At 35.0% G+C, this 19,734-nt stretch overlaps 3 protein-coding genes across 6 annotated transcripts; 1 reads left to right on the top strand and 2 right to left on the bottom strand.

Annotated features, from left to right (window-relative positions):
* Positions 1 to 1,455: 1,455 nt before the first annotated feature.
* LOC7488606 (uric acid degradation bifunctional protein TTL) lies at positions 1,456 to 4,142 on the bottom strand. 3 transcript variants are annotated; one of them, XM_052450481.1, is made up of 7 exons: positions 4,032 to 4,094; positions 3,866 to 4,001; positions 3,612 to 3,700; positions 3,433 to 3,490; positions 3,213 to 3,314; positions 2,642 to 2,798; positions 1,456 to 2,030 (listed from the first exon to the last, which is right to left on the bottom strand). In XM_052450481.1, exons 2-7 carry the CDS (start codon positions 3,998 to 4,000, stop codon positions 1,573 to 1,575), a joined length of 999 nt encoding a protein of 332 aa, XP_052306441.1. In that variant the 5' UTR covers position 4,001; positions 4,032 to 4,094; the 3' UTR covers positions 1,456 to 1,572. The 3 variants fall into 3 exon arrangements, with proteins under 3 accessions (XP_052306441.1, XP_006386862.1, XP_024449812.1); XM_006386800.3 differs by having other exon boundaries at positions 1,456 to 2,027; positions 3,866 to 4,142; XM_024594044.2 differs by having other exon boundaries at positions 3,866 to 4,122.
* A 1,533-nt stretch (positions 4,143 to 5,675) lies between these two features.
* LOC7462452 (alpha-mannosidase At3g26720) lies at positions 5,676 to 15,056 on the bottom strand. 2 transcript variants are annotated; one of them, XM_002301724.4, is made up of 29 exons: positions 14,368 to 15,056; positions 14,200 to 14,283; positions 14,008 to 14,096; positions 13,674 to 13,848; positions 13,300 to 13,419; positions 13,044 to 13,127; positions 12,896 to 12,967; positions 12,570 to 12,683; positions 12,380 to 12,480; positions 12,206 to 12,299; positions 11,955 to 12,122; positions 11,773 to 11,862; positions 11,041 to 11,106; positions 10,893 to 10,949; positions 10,441 to 10,660; positions 10,191 to 10,330; positions 9,938 to 10,006; positions 9,733 to 9,792; positions 9,570 to 9,641; positions 8,920 to 8,967; positions 8,683 to 8,802; positions 8,384 to 8,449; positions 7,415 to 7,527; positions 7,230 to 7,314; positions 7,010 to 7,120; positions 6,837 to 6,932; positions 6,589 to 6,636; positions 6,254 to 6,322; positions 5,676 to 6,148 (listed from the first exon to the last, which is right to left on the bottom strand). In XM_002301724.4, the coding sequence occupies exons 1-29, from the start codon at positions 14,578 to 14,580 to the stop codon at positions 5,930 to 5,932; spliced, it is 3,063 nt and encodes a 1,020-aa protein (XP_002301760.2). In that variant the 5' UTR covers positions 14,581 to 15,056; the 3' UTR covers positions 5,676 to 5,929. The 2 variants fall into 2 exon arrangements, with proteins under 2 accessions (XP_002301760.2, XP_024451237.1); XM_024595469.2 differs by lacking the exons at positions 14,200 to 14,283; positions 14,368 to 15,056 and having other exon boundaries at positions 13,300 to 13,426.
* Positions 15,057 to 17,753: 2,697 nt separating this feature from the next.
* On the top strand, positions 17,754 to 19,690 carry LOC7488605 (uncharacterized). The gene is made up of 2 exons (XM_002302981.4): positions 17,754 to 18,262; positions 18,621 to 19,690. Exons 1-2 carry the CDS (start codon positions 17,882 to 17,884, stop codon positions 19,533 to 19,535), a joined length of 1,296 nt encoding a protein of 431 aa, XP_002303017.1. The 5' UTR covers positions 17,754 to 17,881; the 3' UTR covers positions 19,536 to 19,690.
* Positions 19,691 to 19,734: the final 44 nt, after the last annotated feature.

Raw genomic sequence — 19,734 nt, 5'->3', positions numbered from 1 at the left:
TAAATTATACAGGGAAGCACTATAGCTTTCCTTGCAAAACATAGTGGATTGCTATAGTGTTTCCAACATGGTTTTTTTTTTCTATTTTTTTGTGTTTTTTTTGTTATGAGTTTTTCAAAATTATTTTTGTCGATTTTATTTTTTTAATATTGAGCTGGTTGAAAATTTATCTTTGTAATTTTTTTCTTTAAAACACTGTGGGTTGTTGCGATGTTTCCCTACATGTTTTTTTTGTTTTTTTTATTATGATTTTTTCCAAAATTATCTGTCAATTTTTTTTTAATATTAAGTTAGTTAAGAATTACAATTACAATAAAGCTAAATCATGTGGAGAAATCAATATAGCTTTCCTCACAAAATATTGTGGATTGCTACAGTGTTTCCCTACATGATTTTTTTTTTTGTCATGATTTTTTCTAAAATTATCTTTGTTGATTTTACTGGGAAAAACATTGTAGCTTTCCTCACAAAACACTGTGGATTGCTACAGTGTTTCCCTTCATATTTTTTTTTTCAAAATTAACTTTGTCAATTTATTTTTTTTAATATTGAGCTGGTAAATAATTTAGCTTTGTAATTTTTTTTTATTAACAGAAAAACTAAATCACGTGGAAAAAACACTGTATCTTTCCTCGCAAAATATTATGGATTGATACAAATCATTCTATTCAATCTCTAAGTTTTTGATCATCAACACAATTTTTTTTCCGTCATGAAATATTAACTTCATCACCTTCAGTTTCTATTACTTATCTAGCATTAATTCACAATTATAATACTATCAAATTAATCTGTTTTATTTTAATAAGCCCACAAACATGCCATCTAGTTAACCCTAAAGAAAGTTGTAAAAAGTCAATATAGATCCACCTTGCCTGGTTAATTTGGTCAACTCTCAGCTTTTATTTATTTATTTTTAATTAGAGCTCATGACAGATCCCAAGTCGATCTGGTGCAAAGCTCGTTTCCAACAATACCCATTAATTATTATTTACTTATTTTAATTCCATTAGCATTTAAGCACCATTTCTCCACACTAAACGCTTGAACAAGTGAACCTGGGAACTAGACATACGCAAGACAACAGACGCTTGACCATTTGGAAATCACCTAAAGACTCAATCCGCACAGTTTTTACAACAATCAAATAACTTTTGACTTCACTGATCAAAAGCTTCAAACTTGGGCATCCCAATCACTGTACAAATGCTTCGAGTATAACTGGAGAAGTATTAGGAAGCGGATAATTTGATGCCCTCAGCATTTAAAAAGGAAAATAGATCGACGCATCATCAACTCCAGAAATTACTATGGCCAATTATTATAACCACCATTACAACTGCTCTGAGAATTGCCGGGGTGGAGAAGCATTAGGGAATGGATAATGCTACGCCCACAGCATATAAACATGAAAATATTGATGCATAACTCAACTCCACAAATGACAGTCACGGATTATTACCAAACATTGACACTCTTTAGAATTTATGTTGCATTGGAACAACGAGTTTGTGGAGAATTCACCTTGCATCATAGACAAATTGCACACATCAACTATCCTACCACATAGCTCTAGCTACCTCGGTAAGTAGTAAATGAAAAGGGGGAAAACAGAAGGGGAACATGAAAATGTTCCCGGTTCTGCGACTCTTTGATTTCAAACACAATAGAAACACAGGGAAAGAACCCAGAAGGACAGTATTTACCTGTGTTAAAACTTATTCTGTATATTCCTGGGTTCACAACATCAACAATGTTCATCAGTTGACCACTTCGCCCATCAGCATCTGTGGTTGAAGACCCTTGAAATACCCAACCACCTACATCTGGCTCACCAAACAATGGACGAGGTTGAGTTCCCTTCCATATTTCTAGGCATACCTCAACACCGGCAGCTGGAGAGCCTCGAGAAACATCCAAGACATGGGTTGTAATTGGTGGACGAGTGCGAGTTGAAATTTGAGATGCCTTTCCAGATGAAGACTCGCTAGTTGTGGTTAAATGCCCGCTAATGATACTCACACGATCTTCTAGAGTTCACAAGCAAATAATCAGTAATTCAAACAGTCATAAACACATAATAGATGGACACACAACATGTTCCAGGGAGAGACTCAGGACTAAATTGCAATCAAAAGCCAGAAATTACAAGAAAGACTTTATTTTTTTTTGTTTCTAAAACCTGTTTCTAAGAAAGGTCATGTATTATTACAAACATTTTCAACCTAATACAAAAACACTTCAAAACTTGGGATAGTTGTCCCAGGGACTTGTCTACATCGACAAAGACCTAAAATTTTATTGTTCCATTTATCGTTCAAAGACCTAAAATCTTTATTTAATTGCATGGAGAGGTAGAAATAAAATAAACATGTAACCAAAGTATAATAGATAACTCAGTTGATGGGAGAATATTAAAATTGGGGATAACATATTGGGACTGTAAAGAAGGGATTCACAGGAAAATTAGCATTGCACATGCAGAGACTGTTAAGAAAGGTATTACATGAAAAGGGTGAGAAGGCAAGTATTGGGATGCAAGCAGTAAAGAAGCTCAGGAACCCATGGTGTTTCCAGGAAAGAAAAAAAGAAGGCTCCAAATAAATAAAACCAACAATAAAGATAGCAAAAATACAACCACCTTCTGCTTTCTTTACAGAAACTGTGGCATGTTCATTGCCTTTTGAAGTAGATTTTATTTTACTTGAAAAGAGCTTCGCAAGACGTAGTTCTGTAACTTTCATCTGTTCCTGGGCTGCGATCTCAAACTCAACTATGGGCCTGTTTGGATATCGTTTCTGCATAGAGCAAAATAAGAATCACACGTATTGGAATGCGAATCTCAAATGTTAAAGTGCAAGAGGTCAGAAAAGGGGCTAAATAACAGGCCAAGAGGGATCAAATGTGAAAGTGCAAGGAACAAATTATGCATATGCAGCGGGAGAGAAGTTGTATAGCATGGTAGCAGAAGAGCACAGCTCGTGTGGTGGTAGTTTTATGAGATCGGTATGGAGTAAATACAAAAACACCAGCTCCAACAATACCCCCATAAACAAGTCATGTATTTTGTGTTTGGTTTAGTTGCGAGCAAAATTTTTCTTAAAAACAATCTACGGAGAGGTGGATTTTTTGAATAATTCACCAGTAACATAACTAAACTTGAAAAATTTGACATATATATATATATATATGTAAAGCAAAATAAAGGGTACCTTCAAGTCAGCAAGTATTTCAGCAGTGGAGCGTCCAGATGCACAAATAAGAAAAATAAATCCAAACTTGTGTCTATATCGAGCATTCCAGTCAGATAGTTCCTGCAACACACACACACACACACACACACGAGCGCGCACGTTAATGATAATTAGCACGAGAGTAGTAAGTTGTAGCAGAAGAAGAGAAGAGAAGAGAAGAGAAAGCAGCATGTGGTACCTGTAAGGTGGAAGTGGTACCAGTAGCTAAAGCAGTAGATTGCTCTCCCTTACTCCACCTACAGGGAAGGAAACACCATTAATCAAACTATTAGTTTTGTATTTGTTTGATAGGAATCTGTAATTAGTAGAATATCAATATTAGTTAATTAAATTAAAGAGAGAAAAAAAACACTCAACTGAGCAGCAGCAGCAATGTGATCGGGAGAAGGGGACTGACCAATCTGAGGATGAGCAGAGAATGCTTCCAACCAACCATTCACATCAACCTATTAATTAATTAAATCCATTGATTAATTAAATTAATAATTCCTTTGATTTCCCCAAATACTCCAATTCGATTCGATTCGATAATTGAAAAAACAAAACCCTAGGAAGAAGAAGCTAACGAGGCTAGATGGATAGGAGAGTTAGATAGGGAGGGAGGGAGGCACCTTGTTGAACCAGATGTCTCTGGCAGCAGAGACGGCTTCTTGGACAGAAGCAAAAGGAGAAGCCTTCACCATTTCTTTTGCGAATTGGGTGCTTCCACAGCATGCCAAATACTCCTCCTCTTCATACCTTTCCATTTCCGCTCTCTCTCTCTCTCTCTCTCTCTCTCTCTCTTATTTTACTGTATCTGCGACTGTGATTCACTCTGTCCTTCCCCCCCTACCATGAATTAGGAATTAGGATAGAATCGATCGATCCATAGTCGAGGGCATAGTTGTCAATTTACATCCTCACTGACATATAAAAAAATCATTGCATTAAAATAATAATGGAAAGCATCCGTCACAGTCAGCAATCCAATAATAAATATCCATTGTTTACATGGATGATTGTTTTTTTTTTGTTTTTTATCTATAAAAAAAATTTATAAAAATAAAATATAAAACTAAAATTAGTTTTAACCCACCCGTTTTTATTTGATTCGATTATTTTATATTAAAAATCAAAACTCAACCCACTATTTTTAATTCAGTTTCATTCAGTTATTTTATATTAAAAATTAAAAATTATATTGTTTTTTGGTCTTTTTTTTCACTTTTTAATAGGTTTTATGATAGGTTTGGTTTCGATTCAGTTTAGTTTTTTGGGTTCAGTTATTTTATATTTTTTTAACTAAACTGGTTCGGTTCGGTTGAGGTTTTTTTATTTCAAATTTATAAAACCGAAACCGAACCAAATATTTTTTTAAATATTCTAATCAGTTTAATTAGTTTTTTTTCGTGATTCGGTTTTTTTAATTTTTTTTATTTTCTTGATTTAATTATTTTTTCAGCTTTTTAGTCACCCCACCCATATATTTTGTACTCAATTTTAAAAATTGTTCGTGCAAAAATAAATCACATAGTTGTGAAAGATGGAATGGATTAGAAAGGAAGGAATATTATTTTCGTTGTGTTATTCTTTTATAAACTGGGAAACTAAAAAAATGTCGGTGCATATTATCACTTTAATTTTTTTTTTAATTTTTTAGGAAATAAACCAAATTCAATCATATCAGGGAAAATTTTATAGTACTTTTAGTTTTAGGAGTGATAACTTATTAGTTATTTCCTAAATTCATATTAAAAAAATATATATAAAAAAAAAACTTTTAATTCACCAAAAATAATAAAAATATCTCCACTTAGAATTTTTCTCTTCTAATTATATTTATTTTTTAAACTCATATTTCGTACTTCCTAAACTCATATTAAAAAAAAAGACAAACACAAAAAAAAAAAACTTTTAATTCATTAAAAATAATAAAAATATTTCCACTTAGAATTTTTTTCTTCTAATTATATTTATTTTTTAAAAAATAATCTAAAAAATAATTAATAAAATAACACTAATTATTCCTTCAGTAAAAAAATTCCTTATCAAGTAAGCATCACTATTTTGCTCTCCTAATTTTATTTTATTTTTGGAGGATGATCAGGAAGCCGACCTAGATAAACTTGATGAAGAATTCTCAGTATGGACGAACAAGCCTTTTCTCTATTCAGAAATTTTATCTCTGTGCGAGACTCCCATTCTAAGATTCTCTCAAGCCCTTCTCATTTCTATCTCCCTAATTTTTTTCTTTCAATCCTAATTTACATAGTTATGGTTGTGTCACTAATTAAGTTTATTAATGGTACGATGCCGTTTCTTTTTCAAAGTGTGATCTGCTAAAACCTAGATATCTCTTCATGTGTATGATTGTTCAGTTAATTATAAATGCAACTTGTTTCCTGAATGCTTGGAGACTATCCTGGAGTTGGTCTTGACATGTTATACTTGAAAAGGTTATGTTTAGAGATCCAGACCACCATGACTTGTAGTACAAAGAGTTCACTGCTACTTGCTCTGAATCCTATTGGCCATATAAACCAAAGTTCACTCTGTTAATATTTGCTGTTTATTTCTTTCTCACTTTCTTGGATTTAGCAATTCGGCTCAAAACTACAAGAGATTTGGGCAACATTCACCACACAAAAATAAGTCTCTTCTTATGTGGGTATTGCAGAAGCCCGACCTTTTCTCTTTCAGGAACCAAACATTTGGAGGTGATCAAAGTCTACGTGGAAAGTGCGGATTTCCATGGGGGCAAGCTCCACCACTAGCTTGGCAGGATCAACAGGTCCTCCCCGCACCACCTTGGGTTCTTCTCCGGTGGAGCCTTCGACTTTCCACACCAGCCTCTTCTTTTCCATGTCAGTTCGTTCTTGATTGGCAGATAAGCTCAATTCTGTGACTTCAACTATCTGAAAAAACGAAAAAAGAACATGACTTTGGCTGTTAAGATGCTTACTGCTCTTAAAAGAACCTGTCCATCCATGAAAGGACTAAACAGTGCCTACTGCTTTTACCTTCTTCTTTGGAAATAGCATTTTCAATTCCACGCTTGCCATTACTGAATAATCCTTGTCCTCACCGGTCTTCTCACACATCATGCCCACCAAAAACAAGAATTAGATTGCTCAGCATTGTTGTAATGCAGCATAAGAATAAAAACAAGGGTTAAGAGTAAAACTAAAAGCAAATGATAATTCATTCTAACAGAAGTAACACAAACAGCAAGTAGATAGTGGACAAATAGAAAAAGGTTGCAACAGGTTGTTCCAAACACAGCCAGAGTTAGTTTCATTCTAAAGAAGGCAGTAAGTATATAAAGGCTTAAGAGAGATAAGAGAGGAGCTACAACCTCATAAAGGTGAGCCAACCGAAGGAGCACTTTCCCGTTTTCAAGTTCCTATAAAGAAAGGCAAAAAATCTTTATTTCTCACACACTTGTAAGTAGAGATCAAATTCATATGCACTGTCTCGGATTTCTTCAACACCCAGGATAAGGTTTATTAAAAAGCAATGAAGTGAATGCATCCTTTTATCCTCCAAGGGCATAACAAATAGCTTGTTTGGAGAAATTTTCAAGAGGAATTTTTTCTTGCTTACCTGCAGAGTTATGACAGCAACGTTATTGGGTAACGAGTAAGATGGATCAATTCCTGAAAAAGTTGGTAGCGGGAAATTCATCTCGGTACTTCCATCCTGCAAAACAGAAAATTGATCACCAAAGCAATACAGCCTCAAGTAACAATGTCAACATCAGAACTTTATTTTTTAACCTGCTCCGTGAAGGCTAACAGAACTGGGGAATATATCTCTTGGCCAAATGTTCGACGCCACCTGGCACCTTCTCCTAGTTGATCAATTCTGAGAAAGAACTTTCCTTGGATCTGAAAAAGAAATGTCACATCAAGACGGCATCTGTATCTCAATTTTCCAAAACCCCCTGATAAAGACCAAAACCAGACTTGTGAATATGTGCGCATAACAGATGCTTACAGTTAAACCTTCACATCTATCCAAGACACAGACTGTCTCATTCAACACTTCACCAACACCTCTTGCATCGTCATGAAGCAACCTCCTATAAATGGATGTCATTAGAGATCGTTGCAACACAAGTAAACCTGACTGGAAAGAGGAAAATTGTTAAATGTAGTGAGAAGTAATTAATTCAGACAAACCTATGAAGCATCAGCTCTATTTGACCATCCACTAAGCTAGATCCTCCCACTGAGCGGTCCACCAACAAGGAGAGCTCCGTGCTGTTGTCTTGAATATAAATTCCAAGATTTACCTGTAAAATTAGAAGTACATAAAGGAAAAGCCAAAAAAATGTCCAAAAAATTAACAAAACGAAAAAATAAAAAACGAGTTTAAAACAAATAACAGTGGGATAGATGTTAAGAAGGGATTCATTCTTTTGAAAGTAGGCCCGCTCCACCTAAATATGTCCTTTTTAGGCAAGTAAGCCATCTTAGCAGAGTAGGTAGAAAGAAAATGGCTTGACCAGTTTAACCAGATCAGTTAGTCCGGGCTTTAACATGCATTAGTTTTTGGAAACAAAATTGCCTCAATCCTAGATGAACTGTTCAAAAAAAACAAAATTCTGTGAAGAGCTTTAAGATGCTAGGTAGCCCGCAGAAACTTGGTCTCTGCAGCTTCCCAGACAGGCAGCACCTAATTGTCACGAAGCAAATAACAAGATGAACTGTCAACAAGTTAAGTCAGTGCTATCAGAAATTATAGATCAAGTCAACCACCAACTCTTTTTTTTTTGTCTAACAAAAGAATGTGGAACCCACCAGAATATGGAACAATAAATACCATACTGAAAGTTGAATGACAAATTTCACAAAGAAGAAATTGTTGGGTATCCGCAAGTACATGCACTTCAGATTTTAAATGATGCTCGTAGACAATTTCAGGATTACTTGCTAATTGAAGTTTATAAAACTGCTTCTCAATGTTCTAAGCAAACAGTATACTTTTAACCAGCAAAACTTCCACATTGCCAGATTAAGAATATGGAGAGAACACGCATCTTCCAAGATTTAACAACTAGACTGGCGAATGGACTCCAGCAGGATATGAGAAAGAAAAAAAATGTAGAGAGAGATCGTGACTTGAGATGCTTTACAGAAGAAACATACAGGGTAATAATTTCCAGCAATTGGTTGATTCACTTGGAGCTCCCAGTCTGTCCTTGAGTCTCGCACCTGAAAAAATATGGAAGAATAAGACATAAATACCACATATGTACATAACAAAGTTAACATGAAAATGAGCACCCTCAAGCCAAGCTGCTCTCATACACATTCTTCTCTTCCAAATATCTGTACTAAAATTCTCGTACAAAATAATAAACACGGAGGAAAACCGAATAAGAATTGCTGTTTGTAAGATGACTTGAATGTTATATAGGATTGCAAGCAGTAACAAGCAAGTGTACCCGTTTAATGAAGTCACGTCCATTAGAGTCTGTGTAGAACGTTCTATTGCTCTTTATTGTGGTTGTGATTTGGGTTGTGATTTCTTTCCCTGTTCCATCATCTACAGGTATAGGCCCAATCTGAAGATATGTACATGAATATCATCAAATCAAGACGCATTCTTTCAGTGATAAAATAACCCTAACCTAAAGGAATTTGCACTCTTATAACAAAATTGTTGCAAAAGGGTAACTAACAGTGAATTCAACTTCAGCATGCTCCTTTCCTTTGTAGACCCTGGTAACCTGTGCACGGATATGGCATTGTGTCACTGAAAGTAAAAGAGACAAAATTCTTTGTTTTTTTTTTCCAAAACAAAAACCCAAGACTCTTGTTTTTCATCTAGTTAATTTTATAATAAAATCAAATAAGGTATTCAAAATATTCAGATCGAGAACTCACTGCCTACTGCAATTTCCTAATTTTATTTTGATACACTAAATTTAAAGCTCCATCTGAACTTGAAGTCTTCTCTCAGATGAAGTGGTGAAAATCAACCAAAAAGTACACTGGTGAAAGCACCCAATAGCAATATTTACAATTTGTAGGAGAAGTGATGGCAAGAGAAAAAGATGAATGTTTAAACAAGTTCAGCCAGCCCTAGTTCCACTGAAAGACTACCTAATCACAAATAGACTTTATGGCTGAAGTTGCGCAGCTCTTTCTTAATCTTCACACCATCTCCAAGCACTTGATTTATGCTTTATCAAGGCCTTATTTTACTTAGTCAATGCTAAATGTAACTTCATTTTTAATATGAAAAATTAATGTTGTTAGTGATAGAAACAAGAAGGTTTTGTGATAGAAGTTGGTGCATTAGTAGGAGATTTTTTGATAAGTTAACCACCTGCGATATCCATGAATTAAGCTGTTGGTGTACTTCATCCAGTAGTGGACCCCGCATAACAGTCAAAGGAACCTGGAACCAAAAAAAGGTCATTTTCCTTCAATTGTTTGATATTTCATGACTGCATGAGTTTATGATCTAAGAATTAAATGAACACAATTACCTGGTATTGGGGTTTTATTGGTAATGTACTGTTTGGTCGAAAAACATATGCCCCAGAGGCCTTCAGCATGTAAAATGAATATCACCCAGGTAAAGTTACAAAATACTTTCTGAAGTAAACTGAAAACTAGAGCAAGTACTGTAAAATGCAGTAAGTGGTTCACAAGTATAAGAAGTCAAGTTTGGATGCTTGGACATTTGCCTACCTGTGGATCTTTATCAGTGCCATCATTTCCAGTATAATAACTGTATGATTGTCCAGCAGTGGAGGTAACCTTCAGTAATAAAAAAAAAATATAGAACTATTAGCAGCATTAAGAGTCTACCGTTTGAAGACCTTCATATAGTAGCGCAAAGAGTTATTCAAAGAAACAGACAACCAAAAAGTAAAAGAATAAATATATTATGACTGCAGGATTAAACACAAATCAAGTTAGTTGACATCAGAAAACAATATACCAAGCTTCTGCTATTCAAATAATGAGTGAGTTTCCCTTCATCTGCAGAATAAAGTAGCTTCAAACTTCCTTGGCCAACTTCTATGGTTTCATTTGTACTTTCATTTGATGTCTGTACCAATGAGATAGTTGACCTAGGGCCTTCAACAAAGTGACATTACAAAATAGAAATCCGTCAGTAACTTGGAAACACTGTCCTAGTCATTCATTTCCCGGTGACATATTATTATAAGTGAAGATAATATTGCAACCTGTCTGTTTTGCTCCAGAAACGATGTAGGTGTTGAAACCAAGGGGTGGTAGGGATGCTGAAAATGCAAGCCAATACTTAAGTGCCTCACGTGGGAATTTACCCAAATATGCTTTTACATATTTCCTTCTTATATGTGGTGTTGCATTTGATATAGGTAGAAGCTGAGATTCAATTTCTCCCCCACTAGAATCTCGAACCACAACTTTTTCAGTGGAAACCTGTGGCAAGTATGAGCTGAAGTTAGTTACACTCAGGAAACCATCAAATTTATCTTTAATGACTGCTGAAGGTCACTTTTATAAATTGTTTTCCGTTACAATTGCACAAAAAGACAACAGCTCATTGGATGAAATAGCCGCTCTCCTTCATTTAGCAATAGAAACCATCCGAGAGGCTCCTAGAGTAAAAATGCTCGATAGAAAAGATGAGAGCAAAGATTTAAAAACTCACTGGAATTCGTATGACTTCCTCTCTTTTCCATCCTAGAGGATTGTAAACAACCACCAGCTGTGAGAGAGGGAAGAACCCAAGATGGTGAGTGAATAAACCATCTCTAATCTTCAAAGTCAAATCATGCACAAGGGGAAAAACCTCTTACCAAGCTTTTCCCATCAGACAAGTCAGCTTCTGAAGGAGGACAGTAACTTATATTAAGAAGTGGACACTGCCAACAAAATTCACAGAACAGATTTCAGCAAACTTTTCCATTCAATGTCAACAGAAAGGACGATCTAGTATAAAGTCGCTTAAGATGCAAAAATATCACTATGAACAATAAACCAGGTTATTCTCAGAGCATGCAAGGAAAGGGGTGAGGAAAGCAGGAAAATAATGGAGCATTCTCAATAATATTTCATTTCTGGCAACTTTTTTAGATACTATTTATCACAAAGACACACAAACAGACAGATTATTTTTAATTTATCACATGGTCAAATCAATTAGGGTTCCTTTTCTTGTTTTTCCCCTCATTCTCTATTCAATTAAAGTTCTTTTACTATTTTTAAACTTAGCAATTTATGTAAATGTAAATTAGTTAAAAAAACAATTATTTCAATACTATTTCTTAATTAATAAAAAAATTAAACAACTTGAATAATCCACGTGCATGTATATTTTTAAAGAGCAGGCAGTTGTAATTTCAAATCTTCACTCTTCCAAGGCTTACACTGCCTACCAAACTAACCCTTTAGAACCATACACGCATCAACAAGTCTTCAAACCATTTACGTTCATGATAATATCCAGCACAAAAACTTAATCTCCCCAGGGGTAACTTTTTGAATAGTTGCAATACACCAAAGAAATAGCGCGATCAAACAGATATTACTTGCTGAAAATTGATGACAGTGTTCCCTTGTCTGATATTTGAAGTTGACTCTGCCAAAGAAGCAAGTGAAGAGGCAACCAATTTCTCAGCCTGCAGAGAAAAATAAGTGAAATGTATCAGAAAAGTGATAGATTTAATCCAAACATGCCTAGAATTTTGTTGGACACCAAACTGATAAGCACCTCCTTATAGCCAATTGACAGTCGCAGAGCATAATCAGCGGCAACATGCTGCCTTTCTGTACCACTAACTGCATCATGATGTTGTGCAATTGCCAAAGCATCAGCAAGAGCATCAGTGTTTGGCCCTGAAGAATTTCTGCCTTTAAAGAATTCTAGCTGCCTTGCAGCCTAGTTATAGAGCAATAATGTTAGCAATGGAAATGAGAGCATAACAGGATATTTAGTGAAGAAATAAAGGGCCAAGATCTTACAAGATAGTATCCACTCATCAATCTGACATAGCCTTTGAAGGCTGGCCTGCTTGTAAAATAACCAGTCCAATATGCATTTGGATGATCCGCGTATCTGGAAAGCGGTTATAATCTTTCAGCAAGGTTAGCAAAATATGTATGAGTAGGATATCAGCATTACGACATAAAACTCACGGGAAAAAATCTTCTGTTTTGAGAAGCCATTCTTCATCTGCTGCATGTTTCAAATCGGTATAAATGGATGGGGTTGAATATAGAGCATTTACCCGACCATCCTGAGAGCTTTTCAATCAATACACTAGCACGGAATCTACACATTTTCTTTTTATTTGACCTTCTTATGGCTGTAGGAACTAGGAAGTACCTGATTCACATAACGAATGAACTTGTCCATCTGCCTGAACCATGAATTTGCATACTGATAGCGAAAATCCGTCCCCATCAGCCACATTATATGATTTGTCCTGGTTACATTAGCCTAAAGTGGGGAAAGAAGAAGAGATGATATGTTTGTTAATTGCCATTAATTGTATCTCAGAATGGACAATTAATGGCTCTTTGATTCTAATACTTAGACTCTAATCAGCCTTTAATCCCATCTAGGGCAATTAAAATACAACAGATAAAAATCCAAAATCCAGCATAGAGCAAACATTTGGAGAGAATAAATAGCCTTTTTTTATATCACACCTGAGCTAAAGCAGCAGCAACAAAGGCATTGACTCTCTCTTGAACGTTATAGTCAAACAGGAGAACATCGTCCTTCAAGACAAAAGCTATGTGTTGATAGGAATTTCAAAAAAAAAAAAAAATCCTATCATTCTTTAAATATAGGTACCTGAATAGGAGGGGACACATCATTTATTTCAAATGTGAATCCATCAGGAGGGTCATAATGCCTAGGAAATATACCGGTAAATATCTGCACGTGGAATTGATAATGCAAAGAAATTTTAAAAAAAAATGGTTCAAATATCACACCTATGTAATTATACCTCAATAAAGCTAGCAGTGATCAATAAATGGTAACAAATCACAATTCTGATATAAAAATTGAAAAAGGCAAAAGAAATATACAGATTTAATATGCCAACCTGTGAAGTTGAACCAAGGGACTTGGAACCCTGCCAGACAACCTCAAGATTCTTCTCCTTCAATCGCTTAGCTCTATCTTGGTAATCGATTCGAGCAAAAAAAAGAGAGTCGAATCCTAACTGCAAACTAAAACAAATACTTGAGCAAGCGGATCCCAGAGCTATGCTGACAAAAAGAGAACGACACGCCATGTTTGCGATGAATGATAAGTAACATGGTTCGAGACTCCAACATGTACATACACACAACTTTGGCTAGGTTACATAGTTCTTGATGGTATGCACAGTCGATCGCATATAGAAAATTGTAAGAGATAATGCTGAAAGTAATAAACAAAAAATAGTAAAGAAGTTCAAAGGGTAATCAGATATACCTCAGCACCAAGCAAATAGGCTTGAACAGCAGAATGTCCAAAAGGGTCAATCTGCCAACCAACTCTTGGAAGCTGACCAAATTCATCTTTGATATATTTGTGGCCTAAAGTTGTCTGATCAATCAAATCAATATAATGCGGGGTTGCCTCATCATGCATACACATGCCCCCATTTCTTGTTCCCAAAAAACAAGAAGATAATAAACCCATCATCAGTTAAGTCTACAGAGAGTGAACTTCATCATTAACTAGTACTTCGATAGCAGCTAGAAAGAAAACAAAAGGGAAAAAAAGAAAAGAGTGAAAGTTAATTGAAAAGTGGAAGGGGAAGTACATGAATTCAAGTTGACCAGAGTTGACAAGGTCCTTGACTTTAATCTTCATTGCTTCACTTTGCTGTCTCCACCATCTCTGGAAGAATGCCTGGCCAAATTGAGCCCCAAACAAGCAATTGATCATGACCAAGAAATATCAAAGAAAATAGAAAGTAGACTAGTAGTTGAAAAATGAGAAGAAGGGCACCTACCATCTCTACATAGATGAACTTGCGATTCTTATCCTCGAACAAAGAAGACATTACAGAGTCTATCACATTCTGCACACACGCTCCCTATACACACACGCACATAAAGATTCGTCATCAACAGTTCAATACAAGAAAGGAAAAGAGAAGGTAGGAGAAAAAGAAGCATACCCGGATAGAATTGTTACCGCCAAAATAGTACTGATCAACAGTCTTCAACCACCCAACATCATCGTGAGAGTGGGGTACCAAATGAACGTTAATCTTGCCAGGAACGATGCTCCCTGTGGTGTTGTAAGCTATGTACTTGGATTCCACGGACAACCAAAGCCCCCCCTGCAAATAGATTGTTAAACACCACAACAACATCCCCGCCGCCGCCATTGCTGCTACTTCTTTTTACACCCTTTGCTCTACAATTCAGAAGGACAATGATGAAGAAATCATGGGAAAAGTAGTACTGATCATGCTATCTTTGTTTTAGCTAAGTCTCAGTGATGGGTTTTGTACTGCTCTTCTTCTTCTTCTTCTTGTGGGCAAAAGTCTTGAACCAATCTAATGATGAAGTCTCGCTTATTTGGAAAGCAAGACAGCTCCTTTTCTTGTAATTATTAACTCTGTTGTGTCTGGAGAGGCGTGCACACCGCGATTGCTGCTTCTTTTCTTACAATTTTTTTCTTCTTTGAAAGTGATATGATGAGAAAATGGATTAAGTAGTTAAAAAAAAAAAAAGGGGAAAGGTAATCACATCAAAGAAAAACAAAGAAAGATATATAATTGTTAAACTTGGCTCGGCTTAGCAATTAATCAAGAAACCTGGAATTGAATGCTGAAATCGGATTAGGTTTTTAGTTGAATTACATGAAACATTAGCTTAGCCGAAGCCGGTTAACCTAGGCTTTTAATTTTGTTTAGATTTGTTTCAAAAAAAATATTTATCTCAACAAAAATATTAATTTTATATTTTTTTAAGTATTTTCTGGTAATTTTAATTATTGTTGTTAAAAATAAATAAAAAATTATTTTAATATATTTTCTTTAAAAATACTTTTATAACATAGTTTAAACATGCATTTAATAACTCAATTGTTCACTTCAAACTTTGCCTAAACTCATTCAGGTTAATATTTTATATAAAAAAATACTATCATTCAAGTTAATCTATCTAGCAACCAGGATATTTACTAAGTGAGGCGATGTTTAAAATTATGTTAAAAATTATTTTTAAAAGTATTTTTTATTTAAAAATATATTAAAATAATTAAAAATTAAAATCTTTCAAAAATACAATTTAACTGCAGATGCCAAAACTTCCTTTGGTAACAGGTCCGCCAACTATGGCAAAATATGCATCATAGTTTTTAAATCCGGCTCGGTGGCCGGCCAGTTCAAGGCCTTGATTTCGAGTTTTGACTGGGTTACCGAATGAGTCAAGTTAATTCTTATTTAAAAAAATTCAAAACAGCTTCGTTTAGTAAAACAAAAAAAAATTAAAAGTCAACGGGTTGCGGGTTTTTAACCTAGTTTTGCCGGGTCAACCCGCCGGGTCAGCCGGGTTACACCAGGTCATAACTTTTTCTATTTTTTCATTAATCCGGCCCGATTTCAATTCTGAATTAGTTGGATTTCAGATCAATCTGTTAAATCGGGTCGAGTTTCATAACTATGAGAAGCATATTATTATTGTTTTGGATAAGTTGTTTTTTAAAAAAAAAGAAAAAAAGAAAAAGTTTGGCTAGGATCCTACGTGTTGCTTGGATAAGTTATCTACTTAGCTTGACTGCTGTTTTTTATTAGTAGTAGTATTAATTAATGTTATTGTTTTAGATTTTTAAATAAAAAAACAAGAGGATAAGATTGTAAAATCATTTGTCCTATTTACCTAATTTCCAATGAGATTCTCGTTTCCAGATATTGATGTAAGTGATACATATACATACATACATACATGTATGTATGTATGCATGCCTACAACTATGGCTATTTATTGTTTCATTTTAGTTTCACTTGTGAAATTTTTCTAAGTTGCCCTTCAAGCATAGGCACCAACTGTGAGGGTATTTCTTGAGGTGGATTATGTGAATCATACAATACAAGGATTGGTGTTGAAAAGAAAAAACAAAGGGAAAATAAAAAACAAAAAATGTTAGTTGTGAGATGGCAAAAAAAAAAACCTTACTTTATTCAGGTCGGGTTATTTTAAAGTATTTGATTACGTCTAAAATAGTTTTTACGAAAAAAATTTGAGAAACTTAAACAAAAAAAAAAGGTTGTTTAGAACTAATTTTCTATTATAATTAAATTTAATTATAGGATTTGATTCGAATTTAAATGATAAATAAATAAAATTTAAATATTTTTAAAAAATAAAAATCATTTAATTTTACTTACAATATTGCTCTCATCTCATTTCTTCAAAAGTCTTAAAAATAAAAAGAGAGAGGCTAGATTAGTATTTAAAAAAATTAATTTTAATATTAAATTTTTTATCATTCAAATTGTAAATTAGATGGTTTGATTTATGATTTATTTTTATAGTATTTTTAGAAATTGAATCAAATTTAAAATTTAATTATTAACCCTCGATAAACATGAGATGAGATTTTATTTTGAGCTAAAATCTTGTTATTGAATTCAATTCAAAAAATTCCGAACACGTTATATACCAACGATACTAAAGTTAAAACTAAATAAATAAAGAAAAAACCACATTAATACTCATAAAAAATATAAGAATATTTCTGGTTTATCTGTCACCCTGATTTTTATCTGGAAGCTTGAGCACCATATCACGATATTAAATATGAGGTATTTAAAAGTGTAGTAATAGTTGTGATTTAAAATATATTTTTAAAAAATATATAATATATTAAAATAATATTTTTTTAATATTAACGCATCAAAAAAATTTAAAAATACATAAAAAAAACTTTAATTTTTAAAACCTCATTCCTCGAAATAACTAAATAATGGATTGAGGATGAGACAGGTAGTAAATGACAAGTTTAGCAACATAGTATTTATTTAATATCAGTATAAAATAATGTTTTCAGCAGGAGCCAGTTGTGTCCCTTGCTACTCTTGGGCCGTAGGCTTAGCATCCAATGTTCAGGCCCAAACCGAACGCACAGCCAGTGGATTCAAGATTAATACTGGGCTCCCTATTGGGCCCATGATTCTCCTGGTCCATCATCATATCTTAGCACAAGACACGAGGCAAGGAGCACTGAGAATACTAGCGAAGAGCTTGGTCCAGGTCAGTATTTTCATTTGGTTCAGCTCCAAAGGCTTACTCGGCCCAACTAGCCAGCCTTTAAAAATAGCCCAGTTGACCCATTTACAAATTAATCCTTATTGAAAAAAAATCATCAAACATTTGGTCAATTCAACTCAATTTCAACAAATGGTAAATTTGCTTACAATTCAGTCCAATTAGCAAACTGTGATGAGTAGGGGGGTATAATAGAAGAAATATTTTCCATGGTGACCAATTCAACAAATTAACACAAAAACAAGGACTGATGGATCAAAACCAATAAAATCAATCAAGCACCAGAGGGAGAGTGGGGAAAACGCCTTTCCTTCCTTATCTTCATAAGACAGACACTCCGTCAAGACAGAGACAGGGTTAAAGTCAAAAGCTTTATAAAACCCTAGCTAGCTAACCAAGCTCTCTCCCATTTCCATGGAAGATAGTTTCAGTGCCCGAGTGGAGAAAGCCTTCGGTTCCCTCTCTTCTTCAACAGTACAAACCCAGCAACCCTCTTCCTCCTCCTCCTCTATAAGCTCTCTATGGCGTCTCACTGACGAAGAAATCGAGCGAAACCAATGGATTCGAGACCGCAAGGAGGACAGCCCTGAAATCGAAACCCAACCCCAACCGTACTTTAATCCAGAAAGACCCCACGATATGGATTTCAAGTCTGATGAGATCGAAAGAGACCTTGATGATCTAGACGACGGCGAGGAGGAGTCACGCGCCTCGAAACTTAAACCCGAAGATTATAACGATGAAGAATGGGACATCAAGAAATCTATTGGCCTGGATTGTACTCTTGATTATGAGGTATTCATTAATTAATTGTTCCTTAATTATGTCTTTCCTCTTTGTTGATTATCATGTTATTTTGCCGCTGCTGCTCTTTTTTCTTGTGATTAATTAATCTGATTTCTTGAGCTAGAACGCACACATACATTGTATAATAATCTATGTCAAGAAGGTAATCTAAGCTTTGGTCCCGACATAAGTGCTACTGTGGGTATCTCTAAGCCCAGTAGAATTATAGCAAAAAAAATGTAAGATGATGGTTTAGTGGGATTTACTTATGTGTGATTGACGATGATTATCAATAGGGAATATGTTTTTATTCTCATGGATATGATTTGCGATGACTTACGGATAGAATTATGATTTCTTTTGGCAGGAAGAGGAAGATCATTATGACAAAGTAGCTGTTGGCAGGGAAAAGGCTGGAGATGAACGCCTTTATGTGACAGCAATGGAAGATTATGGTATAGATATTGATTCTGGAAATGAGATTCCTAGTTCATTTGAGGATGTTGCTAGGGATCCGCGTGCTAATCACCTTGCTGCAAAAATTAGGCTAAAGGAAGATGCAGAAGCAGCTAAAAAGATGGATTCTTTGAGGGTTACCGTAAAGGAAAATACTAGTGTATCTGATGATGGTAATCTGAAATCCATTTTGAAGAGGAAGAAGGATTTTCAATTGGATTCCAAGACGATCGAGAATGATTTGGATTCTAAGTTACGAAAGCGTGTCCGGTTTGACCCGGAATGCAAAGACGGTAATGATGAAGAGTATGATGGAGTTGAAGACACGCAGATGGAAACTACTGATTCAACAGAAGAAACCATAGTGTATCATTTTTCTCCAGATTATCCTTCTGGAATTCCGGATCACATGCGAAATCCTTCGAAATATACACACTATACTTTTGATTCATCAACTGATGTAGATGAAGAATCAAACCGAGGAGCGTATATGGACTTCCTCAAGATGCTGCAGCGAGCAAAGAATGCAGAATTACATCCAGATGACGATCCTGTTGATCTTTCAAAACCATTCACCTTCATACCAAAAAAGAAAACTGGTGCTGTTACATTGACTGATAACTGCATTGATTCTAAACAAAACTGGGATGATGCCAGTGAAGACTTCAAGCTTAGGAGAGGGGTGCCTCTTAGGATTGCAGCCGGCGATGACCTTGATACTGAAACCTGTGCCATGGAGGAAGATAAACCAGAAACAGCAGCTGATAGGACTAGTTCCCAGAGACCAGACCGTCAGTATAGGACAAAGGCCAAGTTGGAGACATGAGTTAACTTGAACCATTCTGGCATTTGCTTGAACATGATAGCTTCCATATTATTGTAACCTAACGTTTCTTCTTATGGTTCCAACTCAAGTACCTGTATACTAAATGCTTCTGACTCAAGTATCTGTATACTAATATCGTGCTGGATTCTAGCCCATATTTTGTTTTAGAATTGATGCTGGCAAAATACATACTATTGGT

This window comes from Populus trichocarpa, chromosome 2 (assembly GCF_000002775.5).
Source record: "Populus trichocarpa isolate Nisqually-1 chromosome 2, P.trichocarpa_v4.1, whole genome shotgun sequence".
Lineage (NCBI taxonomy): Eukaryota > Viridiplantae > Streptophyta > Magnoliopsida > Malpighiales > Salicaceae > Populus > Populus trichocarpa.
This window is presented reverse-complemented; position numbering and strand designations above follow the sequence as displayed.

Excerpts from the sequence above, each read along its gene's own strand:
- LOC7488605 (XM_002302981.4), top strand. The coding sequence starts at position 17,882 with ATGGAAGATAGTTTCAGTGCCCGAGTGGAGAAAGCCTTCGGTTCCCTC. Across the intron at positions 18,263-18,620 it reads ATTGTACTCTTGATTATGAG|GAAGAGGAAGATCATTATGA; the intron begins GTATTCATTAAT and ends TTCTTTTGGCAG.
- LOC7462452 (XM_002301724.4), bottom strand. The coding sequence starts at position 14,580 with ATGGCGGCGGCGGGGATGTTGTTGTGGTGTTTAACAATCTATTTGCAG. Across the intron at positions 12,684-12,895 it reads TTGCTGCTGCTTTAGCTCAG|GCTAATGTAACCAGGACAAA; the intron begins GTGTGATATAAA and ends TCCCCACTTTAG. Across the intron at positions 10,950-11,040 it reads TGTCTGATGGGAAAAGCTTG|CTGGTGGTTGTTTACAATCC; the intron begins GTAAGAGGTTTT and ends CCTCTCTCACAG.
- LOC7488606 (XM_024594044.2), bottom strand. The coding sequence starts at position 4,000 with ATGGAAAGGTATGAAGAGGAGGAGTATTTGGCATGCTGTGGAAGCACC. Across the intron at positions 3,701-3,865 it reads GAGACATCTGGTTCAACAAG|GTTGATGTGAATGGTTGGTT; the intron begins GTGCCTCCCTCC and ends ATTAATTAATAG. Across the intron at positions 2,799-3,212 it reads AAATACTTGCTGACTTGAAG|AAACGATATCCAAACAGGCC; the intron begins GTACCCTTTATT and ends TGCTCTATGCAG.